At 45.6% G+C, this 12,157-nt stretch overlaps 1 protein-coding gene across 1 annotated transcript in view; it reads right to left on the minus strand.

Annotated features, from left to right (window-relative positions):
• pfkla (phosphofructokinase, liver a) overlaps window positions 1-12,157 on the minus strand; it is a 66,299-nt gene that overhangs the window by 12,385 nt on the left and 41,757 nt on the right. The window contains exons 12-18 of the mRNA XM_055871957.1: window positions 10,069-10,132; window positions 9,650-9,796; window positions 5,438-5,508; window positions 5,199-5,286; window positions 4,721-4,873; window positions 3,714-3,878; window positions 106-167 (exon numbers count right to left, since the gene is read on the minus strand). Of these exons, the coding sequence (XP_055727932.1) occupies window positions 106-167; window positions 3,714-3,878; window positions 4,721-4,873; window positions 5,199-5,286; window positions 5,438-5,508; window positions 9,650-9,796; window positions 10,069-10,132 (750 nt within the window). The remainder of the gene's footprint in view (window positions 1-105; window positions 168-3,713; window positions 3,879-4,720; window positions 4,874-5,198; window positions 5,287-5,437; window positions 5,509-9,649; window positions 9,797-10,068; window positions 10,133-12,157) is intronic.

Raw genomic sequence — 12,157 nt, forward strand, 5'->3', positions numbered from 1 at the left:
GGTTAACCTCTATACTGGTGTACTGTGGTTAACCTCTATACTGGTGTACTGTGGTTAACCTCTATACTGGTGTACTGTGGTTAACCTCTATACTGGTGTACTTACCTCAGCACCAGACCCCTCTGGATGTCTTCCTTCATCTTCTCTGCGAGATGCTCCACGTTAGTCTGAAAGGGCAGGGTCGTGTTTATTAAGACTACATGGGTCATTTATCACTCTGTTCAGGAAGTCTAACCATCAGTACATGGGTCATTTATCACTCTGTTCAGGAAGTCTAACCATCAGTACATGGGTCATTTACCACTCTGTTCAGGAAGTCTAACCTACAGTACATGGGTCATTTACCACTCTGTTCAGGAAGTCTAACCTACAGTACATGGGTCATTTATCACTCTGTTCAGGAAGTCTACCCATCACTACATGGGTCATTTACCACTCTGTTCAGGAAGTCTAACCATCAGTACATGGGTCATTTATCACTCTGTTCAGGAAGTCTAACCATCAGTACATGGGTCATTTATCACTCTGTTCAGGAAGTCTAACCTACAGTACATGGATCATTTACCACTCTGTTCAGGAAGTCTAACCTACAGTACATGGATCATTTACCACTCTGTTCAGGAAGTCTAACCTACAGTACATGGGTCATTTACCACTCTGTTCAGGAAGTCTAACCATCAGTACATGGGTCATTTATCACTCTGTTCAGGAAGTCTAACCACCAGTACATGGGTCATTTACCACTCTGTTCAGGAAGTCTAACCACCAGTACATGGGTCACTCTGTTCAGGAAGTCTAACCACCAGTACATGGGTCATTTATCACTCTGTTCAGGAAGTCTAACCATCAGTACATGGGTCATTTACCACTCTGTTCAGGAAGTCTAACCTACAGTACATGGGTCATTTACCACTCTGTTCAGGAAGTCTAACCTACAGTACATGGGTCATTTATCACTCTGTTCAGGAAGTCTACCCATCACTACATGGGTCATTTACCACTCTGTTCAGGAAGTCTAACCATCAGTACATGGGTCATTTATCACTCTGTTCAGGAAGTCTAACCATCAGTACATGGGTCATTTATCACTCTGTTCAGGAAGTCTAACCTACAGTACATGGATCATTTACCACTCTGTTCAGGAAGTCTAACCTACAGTACATGGATCATTTACCACTCTGTTCAGGAAGTCTAACCTACAGTACATGGGTCATTTACCACTCTGTTCAGGAAGTCTAACCATCAGTACATGGGTCATTTATCACTCTGTTCAGGAAGTCTAACCACCAGTACATGGGTCATTTACCACTCTGTTCAGGAAGTCTAACCACCAGTACATGGGTCACTCTGTTCAGGAAGTCTAACCACCAGTACATGGGTCATTTATCACTCTGTTCAGGAAGTCTAACCATCACTACATGGATCACTCTGTTCAGGAAGTCTACCCATCAGTACATGGGTCATTTATCACTCTGTTCAGGAAGTCTAACCATCACTACATGGGTCATTTATCACTCTGTTCAGGAAGTCTACCCATCAGTACATGGATCATTTATCACTCTGTTCAGGAAGTCTAACCATCACTACATGGGTCATTTACCACTCTGTTCAGGAAGTCTAACCTACAGTACATGGGTCATTTACCACTCTGTTCAGGAAGTCTAACCATCAGTACATGGGTCATTTACCACTCTGTTCAGGAAGTCTAACCTACAGTACATGGGTCACTCTGTTCAGGAAGTCTACCCATCAGTACATGGATCATTTACCACTCTGTTCAGGAAGTCTAACCATCAGTACATGGGTCATTTATCACTCTGTTCAGGAAGTCTACCCATCAGTACATGGGTCATTTATCACTCTGTTCAGGAAGTCTACCCATCAGTACATGGATCATTTACCACTCTGTTCAGGAAGTCTAACCACCAGTACATGGGTCATTTACCACTCTGTTCAGGAAGTCTAACCATCAGTACATTTATCACTCTGTTCAGGAAGTCTAACCATCACTACATGGGTCATTTATCACTCTGTTCAGGAAGTCTACCCATCAGTACATGGGTCATTTATCACTCTGTTCAGGAAGTCTAACCTACAGTACATGGGTCATTTATCACTCTGTTCAGGAAGTCTACCCATCAGTACATGGGTCATTTACCACTCTGTTCAGGAAGTCTACCCATCAGTACATGGGTCACTTACCACTCTGTTCAGGAAGTCTACCCATCAGTACATGGGTCATTTACCACTCTGTTCAGGAAGTCTACCCATCAGTACATGGGTCACTTACCACTCTGTTCAGGAAGTCTACCCATCAGTACATGGGTCATTTACCACTCTGTTCAGGAAGTCTAACCATCAGTACATTCCTATGAAATGACTGAGTCGTCTGTCTGGGATAATTGAAGACTGTGTGAGAGTCTGAGATGGCACCCTAGTGAACTACTTTGGACCAGAGTAGGGAACAGGGGGCTATGCCAGCAGCAGCAGTCTGGACCAGAGTAGGGAACAGGGGGCTATGCCAGCAGCAGCAGTCTGGACCAGAGTAGGGAACAGGGGGCTATGCCAGCAGCAGTCTGGACCAGAGTAGGGAACAGGGGGCTATGCCAGCAGCAGTCTGGTCTGGACCAGAGTAGGGAACAGGGGGCTATGCCAGCAGCAGTCTGGTCTGGACCAGAGTAGGGAACAGGGGGCTATGCCAGCAGCAGCAGTCTGGACCAGAGTAGGGAACAGGGGGCTATGCCAGCAGCAGCAGTCTGGTCTGGACCAGAGTAGGGAACAGGGGGCTATGCCAGCAGCAGTCTGGACCAGAGTAGGGAACAGGGGGCTATGCCAGCAGCAGCAGTCTGGTCTGGACCAGAGTAGGGAACAGGGGGCTATGCCAGCAGCAGCAGTCTGGTCTGGACCAGAGTAGGGAACAGGGGGCTATGCCAGCAGCAGTCTGGTCTGGACCAGAGTAGGGAACAGGGGGCTATGCCAGCAGCAGCAGTCTGGTCTGGACCAGAGTAGGGAACAGGGGGCTATGCCAGCAGCAGTCTGGTCTGGACCAGAGTAGGGAACAGGGGGCTATGCCAGCAGCAGCAGTCTGGTCTGGACCAGAGTAGGGAACAGGGGGCTATGCCAGCAGCAGCAGTCTGGTCTGGACCAGAGTAGGGAACAGGGGACTATGCCAGCAGCAGTCTGGTCTGGACCAGAGTAGGGAACAGGGGGCTATGCCAGCAGCAGCAGTCTGGACCAGAGTAGGGAACAGGGGGCTATGCCAGCAGCAGTCTGGTCTGGACCAGAGTAGGGAACAGGGGGCTATGCCAGCAGCAGCAGTCTGGTCTGGACCAGAGTAGGGAACAGGGGGCTATGCCAGCAGCAGTCTGGTCTGGACCAGAGTAGGGAACAGGGGGCTATGCCAGCAGCAGTCTGGTCTGGACCAGAGTAGGGAACAGGGGGCTATGCCAGCAGCAGCAGTCTGGTCTGGACCAGAGTAGGGAACAGGGGGCTATGCCAGCAGCAGCAGTCTGGTCTGGACCAGAGTAGGGAACAGGGGGCTATGCCAGCAGCAGTCTGGTCTGGACCAGAGTAGGGAACAGGGGGCTATGCCAGCAGCAGCAGTCTGGTCTGGACCAGAGTAGGGAACAGGGGGCTATGCCAGCAGCAGCAGTCTGGTCTGGACCAGAGTAGGGAACAGGGGGCTATGCCAGCAGCAGCAGTCTGGTTCTCACCTTTAGGTCCTGGAGGTTGAAGGGGTCCTCGAAGATGTAAGCAGCGTCCGCTCCCACAGCGATACCGGCGTAGGTTGCCAGGTAACCACAGTAGCCTCCCATAGTCTCCACTACGAACACCCTTCTCTTGGTCCCCGTAGCCGACTGCTTGATCTTATCACAACTCTAAGAGGAGGACGGACAGAGAGGGGCAGGTTAGAGACACCACTAAAACAGACTCAAAGGGTCAATCTGCAGTTCCTACATCCATTTATGGACATGAGGTTAGAGCAGCTGTCCCCATCAGAAATATCAGCTCGTTTTACTCCTTTGTTCGTAAACAAAGTAGATGTAAACAAACACTGTATAGCCTCAAAACATGGTTAACCCTATAAACATGGTTAAAACATGGTTAAACCTATAAACATGGTTACAACTATAAACATGGTTACAACTATAAACATGGTTAAAACATGGTTACAACTATAAACATGGTTAAACCTATAAACATGGTTAAAACATGGTTAAACCTATAAACATGGTTACAACTATAAACATGGTTACAACTATAAACATGGTTAAAACATGGTTACAACTATAAACATGGTTACAACTATAAACATGGTTACAACTATAAACATGGTTAAAACATGGTTAAACCTATAAACATGGTTACAACATGGTTACAACATGGTTACAACTATAAACAAGGTTACAACTATAACATTTCTCCAAAACAGTGGCAGGGAGTCCACTTTGTTATTGTTTCAACAGTGGATTGCACATTTAACTTCCTAACATACCAACTATTACGAGGGCTCTGTGTGATGTTACTATGCTAAAACAGGCCCTGCTAAGGGAACAGAGTTAGAGATGAAGGGGCCTGGTCGAGACATCTGGTTGGACTCATGTTTTTAAATTGAGTTTATAGGTGTCCATCTAGATTCACCTGCCATCTTGTTGCCAGAGACGACCACACTGAAAATGACCCTTTTATTGTGTTCTATCTTTCATCAGATCAGACTGACCTCCATGGCAGCATTGACAGCCGTGTCTGCCCCCAGACTGAAGTCTGTCCCGGGTACGTTATTACTTATGGTGGCGGGGATCACCACCATGGGGATACACAACTCGTCAAAACTACTACGAGCATCATATAACTCCAGCACGCCCTCGTACGCCTGTAGAGAACACACACACACACACACACACACACACACACACACACCATCAGATGGAGGCCATAGTGACTGTCTAGCACAGTGTTATTTCAGAAATGATCCAATACCCATCAACACAGTCACATTGTTTAATCTTTCTAACAGCTAATGACAGGAAGTTTTAAATGAAATAGTACATTATATCGTACAACATATGTGACAAAACCAACATTTTGAGGAGGGAGGCAATATAAAATCTATTATCTGATGCAGCACGCCCGCCATGTACGACATTAAGGAACACTAACACCAATTCTCAATAGAACGTTCTGTCTGTTACTGGTACCTCAAATCCCCCAACGATCAGCAGAGCCTGGATTTTATGCTTGTTGATGGTGTCCACGATCTTCTGCATGCAGGTACTGGGAAGGGTTCTGTAGAACACAAAGAACCCCCACCCCAAACACAATTCAGGAGGACATCTTCCTCATTTTAATAAAGGGCACACCAATAACCACATTGAGTACAAACTAATCAACTGCCCCCCCCCCCCCTCCCCTCCCCTAGTCATCATTGTAAACAGACCGTTTAGTTCCCAGAAGAGATCCACCCTGGCCAGTCCATCCAGCCACACCATGCCACTCCATCTCTGTCACCTGGTAGAGGAAAAACACACGTCAGTCAATCAATATCTTTATTGTCCCCGTTTGAAAATGTGCAGTCAGGATTATAATCAGTCAGTTCTCTCTGTCTGAGATGGCACCCTAGTTTAGACTGTGAGTGTCTGAGATGGCACCCTAGTTTAGACTGTGAGTGTCTGAGATGGCACCCTAGTTTAGACTGTGAGTGTCTGAGATGGCACCCTAGTTTAGACTGTGAGTGTCTGAGATGGCACCCTAGTTTAGACTGTGAGTGTCTGAGATGGCACCCTAGTTTAGACTGTGAGTGTCTGAGATGGCACCCTAGTTTAGACTGTGAGTGTCTGAGATGGCACCCTAGTTTAGACTGTGAGTGTCTGAGATGGCACCCTAGTTTAGACTGTGAGTGTCTGAGATGGCACCCTAGTTTAGACTGTGAGTGTCTGAGATGGCACCCTAGTTTAGACTGAGAGTGTCTGAGATGGCACCCTAGTTTAGACTGAGAGTGTCTGAGATGGCACCCTAGTTTAGACTGAGAGTGTCTGAGATGGCACCCTAGTTTAGACTGTGAGTGTCTGAGATGGCACCCTAGTTTAGACTGTGAGTGTCTGAGATGGCACCCTAGTTTAGACTGTGAGTGTCTGAGATGGCACCCTAGTTTAGACTGTGAGTGTCTGAGATGGCACCCTAGTTTAGACTGTGAGTGTCTGAGATGGCACCCTGGTTTAGACTGTGAGTGTCTGAGATGGCACCCTGGTTTAGACTGTGAGTGTCTGAGATGGCACCCTAGTTTAGACTGTGAGTGTCTGAGATGGCACCCTAGTTTAGACTGTGAGTGTCTGAGATGGCACCCTAGTTTAGACTGTGAGTGTCTGAGATGGCACCCTAGTTTAGACTGTGAGTGTCTGAGATGGCACCCTAGTTTAGACTGTGAGTGTCTGAGATGGCACCCTAGTTTAGACTGTGAGTGTCTGAGATGGCACCCTAGTTTAGACTGTGAGTGTCTGAGATGGCACCCTAGTTTAGACTGTGAGTGTCTGAGATGGCACCCTAGTTTAGACTGTGAGTGTCTGAGATGGCACCCTAGTTTAGACTGTGAGTGTCTGAGATGGCACCCTAGTTTAGACTGTGAGTGTCTGAGATGGCACCCTAGTTTAGACTGTGAGTGTCTGAGATGGCACCCTAGTTTAGACTGTGAGTGTCTGAGATGGCACCCTAGTTTAGACTGTGAGTGTCTGAGATGGCACCCTAGTTTAGACTGTGAGTGTCTGAGATGGCACCCTAGTTTAGACTGTGAGTGTCTGAGATGGCACCCTAGTTTAGACTGTGAGTGTCTGAGATGGCACCCTAGTTTAGACTGTGAGTGTCTGAGATGGCACCCTAGTTTAGACTGTGAGTGTCTGAGATGGCACCCTAGTTTAGACTGTGAGTGTCTGAGATGGCACCCTAGTTTAGACTGTGAGTGTCTGAGATGGCACCCTAGTTTAGACTGTGAGTGTCTGAGATGGCACCCTAGTTTAGACTGTGAGTGTCTGAGATGGCACCCTAGTTTAGACTGTGAGTGTCTGAGATGGCACCCTAGTTTAGACTGTGAGTGTCTGAGATGGCACCCTAGTTTAGACTGTGAGTGTCTGAGATGGCACCCTAGTTTAGACTGTGAGTGTCTGAGATGGCACCCTAGTTTAGACTGTGAGTGTCTGAGATGGCACCCTAGTTTAGACTGTGAGTGTCTGAGATGGCACCCTAGTTTAGACTGTGAGTGTCTGAGATGGCACCCTAGTTTAGACTGTGAGTGTCTGAGATGGCACCCTAGTTTAGACTGAGTGTCTGAGATGGCACCCTAGTTTAGACTGTGAGTGTCTGAGATGGCACCCTAGTTTAGACTGTGAGTGTCTGAGATGGCACCCTAGTTTAGACTGTGAGTGTCTGAGATGGCACCCTAGTTTAGACTGTGAGTGTCTGAGATGGCACCCTAGTTTAGACTGTGAGTGTCTGAGATGGCACCCTAGTTTAGACTGTGAGTGTCTGAGATGGCACCCTAGTTTAGACTGAGAGTGTCTGAGATGGCACCCTAGTTTAGACTGTGAGTGTCTGAGATTATCCCCACATGGATTATCACAAATGTCATTTTGAATTCCGTAAAGGGAGTGTGAAAGAAGTGAACAAAATTATTGCTGTCTACCAATAATGACAAGCCACCTTGTTCTGAAAAAATAGAGGATAATAGCAGACGATATTGCCACTCCTATTTGCCATGTCTTCAATTTAAACCTACTAGAGAGTGTGTGCCCTCAGGCCTGGAGGGAAGAAAAAGTCATTCTGCTACCTAAGAATAGAAAAAGCCCCCTTTACTGGCTCAAATAGCCGACCAATCAGCCTGTTACCAACCCTTTGTAAACTTCTAGAAAAAATGGTGTTCGACCAGATAAAATGCTATTTCACAGTAAACAAATTGACAACAGACTTTCAGCACGCTTCTAGAGAAGGACATTCAACAAGCATAGCACTTACACAAATGACTGATGATTGGCTGAGAGAAATTGATGGTAAAATGATTGGGGGGGGCTGTTTTGTTAGACTTCAGTGCGGCTTTTGACATTATCGATCATAGTCTGCTGCTGGAAAAACACATGTGTTATGGCTTTACACCCCCTGCTATAATGTGGATAAAGAGTTACTTGTCTAACAGAACACAGGGGGTGTTCTTTAACCTCTTGACGCTAGGGGTCAGTTAAAAATTACTATTATTTTTTTTTAAATAACGTTCCCAAGGTAAACGGACTATTTCTCAGGTCCAGATCGTAGAATATGCATATAGAAAACACTCCAAAGTTTCCAAAAACGGTCAAAATATTGTCTGTGAGTATAACAGAACTGATTCTGCAGCGAAAACCTGAGGAAATGTAACCCGGAAGAGTTTTATTTTTTATTTTTTAAATCTGTGTTTCCTGGCCCGTCTTTCTTCCATTTAAAGGGGTATCAACCAGATTCCTTTTCCAATGGCTTCCTCAGGCTGTGACCAGGCTTTAGACATAGTTTCAGGCTTTTATTTTGAAAAATGAGCGGAATTTTTCAAAACTAGTCAGGTGTCCTCTGATTAGTTCCTGCGCGCGAGAGGGGTAGCTCTCCATTTTCTTTTTCTCTCTTATTGAATAGGTTACGGTCCGGTTTAAATATTATCGATTATGTTTGTTAAAAACAACCTGAGGATTGATTATAAAAAACATTTGACATGTTTCTACGAACATTACGGATACTTTTTGGAATTTTCATAGAACGGAACAAGGCTGTGGTTTTCTGAACATAACGCGCAACCCAAATGGCATTTTTTGTTATAAAAGTAATATTTATCGAACAAAAAGAACATTTGTTGTGTAACTGGGAGTCTCATGAGTGCAAACATCCGAAGATTATCAAAGGTAAGCGATTCATTCTATTGCTTTTCTGACTTTCGTGACCATGCTAATTTGGGGCTAGCTGTTGTAGCATTGATTGATACACTCACAAAAGCTTGGATTGCTTTCGCTGCAAAGCATATTTTCAAAATCTGACACGATAGGTGGATTAACAACAAGCTAAGCTGTATTTTGGTATATTTCACTTGTGATTGCATGATTATAAATATTGTTAGTAATATTTTGCGCCCTGCAATTTAGCGGTTGTTTAGGAAAATGATCCCGCTAAAGGGATCCGTAGCGCAGAGAAGTTAATGGAAGCCTCTCCAACATTATCCAGGTAGAATCAGGAATTCCCCAGGGCAGCTGTCTAGGCCCATTACTTTTTCCATCTTTACTAATGACATGCCACTGACTTTGAGTAAAGCCAGAGTGTCTATGTATGTGGATGACTCAACACTATACACGTCAGTTACTACAGCGACTGAAATGACTGCAACACTTAACAAAGAGTTGAAGTTAGTTTGTGTTGGAGCCTATTTCTTCCTAATTAAGAAATGAGAGGTAGTCCTTCCTTTTAGACAGATAATAGTATGCTATAGGCTGGTATATATAGGCTGCTATATCCATCCCACTACTAGATAATACTGCTGAATCTACTGACTCTCTCTCCATCCCACTACTAGATAACACTGCTGAATCTACATCCACCCATCCATCCATAGCATGTTTAGTGTTGTATACTAAAGGGACTATATCCTCACCGCTCCGTTGGCCAGCCCCTCGAAGCCGTCGTTGACAGAGTAGACCTTGTGACCGTAGGCCAGCGCCACCCTGACAGCCGAGCGGACCGCTGCATTCATCCCTGCTGCCGGAGCGCCCACATTCAGCACCGCCAGCGTGTGGTCGCTCTGAAGAAAGATGAGACAGTCTTACAGCCATGTCATGGGAGTAATGTCTCACAGTGAATATTAGGGCTTCGCGAGTGGCTCAGCGTTCTAAGGCACTGCATCTCAGTGCAAGAGACGTCACTACAGTCCCCGGGTTCAAATCCAGGCTGTATCACATCCGGCTGCACAATTGGCCCCAGGTCGTCCAGGTTTGGCCGGGGATGGGCCGTCATTGTAAATAGGAATTTGTGCTTAACTGACTTGCCTAGTTAAATAAAGGTTGAATAGATTACCTTGGTAACAGCAGGCTTCTGAAAGGCTAGCAGTTTGTACATGTTCCAGTTGTTCTCGAAGCTCCTAAAACAAAGAATAAATAATATTCAGAAAACATAAATTAAATGTTCTTAATATCAGATTCATTATATCAAATGTACATACATACTCCATAATGCACTACCATTCAACAGTTTGGGGTCACTTAGAAATGTCTTTGTTATTTAAAAGAAAATCACATTTTTTGTCCTTTAAAATGACATCAAATTGATCAGAAATACAGTGTAGACATTGTTAATGTTGTAAATGACTATTGTAGCTGGAAACAGCTGATTTTTAATGGAATATCTACATAGGCCCATTATCAGCAACCATCACTCCTGTATTCTAATGGCACGTTGTGTTAGCTAATCCAAGTGTATCATTTTAAAAGGCTAATTGATCATTAGAAAACCCTTTTGAAATTATGTTATGTGGAGTACAGCAGGTCAGCCACCAGGGGGAGACTCGTCGAGGCCTGGTGACAGACAGAGTATACATCACTAAGCGATGGCGCCATCTGCTGGACGTGCCAGGTCTCGACGGGCTCTCTGGCCAGGACTAATTGGGACTGATTGGGCAGTTTGTGAGCAATCAAGGGCTGATTGCTCACCAGCTGTACAAGCCCCATAAAGCTGCCAGAAGGGCAGCACACAGGGGAAGACTGGGGGAAGTGAGGTGACTTCCATGTAGTTGGAGACGGTAACCGAAGCTAAGAAGAGAGTTGAGTTTGACCGGATACAGCAAGACCCGGAGCCCAGAAGACGGTGTCCCGGAGAGGGTCTCATGGGGGAGACCTATCCTTTTTGATTTATTATTTAATAAACACCCTTGAAACCGAGCTAATCCTACTCTGTGTAAACGTCTTGACCAACCCCCCTGGTCTGCCACAGTCAGCACAGCTGAAAACTGTTGTCCTGATTAAAGAAGCAATAAAACTGGCCTTCAGACCAAATGCTGATGGAGCATCAGCATTTGTGGGTTCGATTACAGGCTCAAAATGGCCAGAAACAAAGTACTTTATTCTGAAACTCGTCTGTCTATTCCATGCGAGAAATTGCCAAGAAACTGAAGATCTCGTACAATGCTGTGTACTACTCCCTTCACAGAACAGTGCAAACTAGCTCTAACCAGAATAGAAAGAGGAGTGGGAGGCCACGGTGCACAACTGAGCAAGAGGACAAGTACATTAGTGTGTCTAGTTTGAGAAACAGATGCCTCACAAGTCCTCAACTGGCAGCTTCATTAAATAGTACCAGCAAATCAACAGTCAACGTCAGCTGGCCTTCTAGGCAGGTTTGCAAAGACTGGCCAATAAATTTAAAAAAAGATGAAGATGGGCAAAAGAACACAGACAGACTGGACAGAGGAACTCTGCCTAGAAGGCCAGCATCCCGGAGTTGCCGCTTCACTGTTGACGTTGAGACTGGACAGAGGAACTCTGCCTAGAAGGCCAGCATCCCGGAGTTGCCGCTTCACTGTTGACGTTGAGACTGGACAGAGGAACTCTGCCTAGAAGGCCAGCATCCCGGAGTCGCCTCTTCACTGTTGACGTTGAGACTGGTGTGTGTATGGGCTGTATCTATCTTAGTCTAATATATATATTTACAGTACCAGTCACAAGTTTGGACACACCTTCTCATTCCAGTGTTTTCCTTTACTTGTACTATTTTCTACATTGTAGAATAATGGTGAAGACATAAACTATGAAATAACACATTATTATGCAGGAACCAAAAAAGTGTTCAACAAATCAAAATATATTTTATATTTGAGATTCTTCAAAGTAGCCACCCTTTGCCTTGACAGCTTTCCAATGGAAAAAGTTTGTAACCACCAAGACTCTTCCTAGAGCTGGCAGCCCGGCCAAACTGAACAATCGGGAGATAAGGGCCTTGGTCAGGGAGGTGACCAATAACCCAATGGTCACTCTGAAAGAGCTCCAGAGTTCCTCTGTGGAGATGGGAGAACCTTCCAGAAGGATAACCATCTCTGCAGCATTCCACCAATCAGGCCTTTATGGTAGAGCGGCCAGATAGAAGCCACTCCTCAGTAAAAGGCACATGACAG

This window comes from Salvelinus fontinalis, chromosome 19 (assembly GCF_029448725.1).
Source record: "Salvelinus fontinalis isolate EN_2023a chromosome 19, ASM2944872v1, whole genome shotgun sequence".
NCBI classification, from domain to species: domain Eukaryota; kingdom Metazoa; phylum Chordata; class Actinopteri; order Salmoniformes; family Salmonidae; genus Salvelinus; species Salvelinus fontinalis.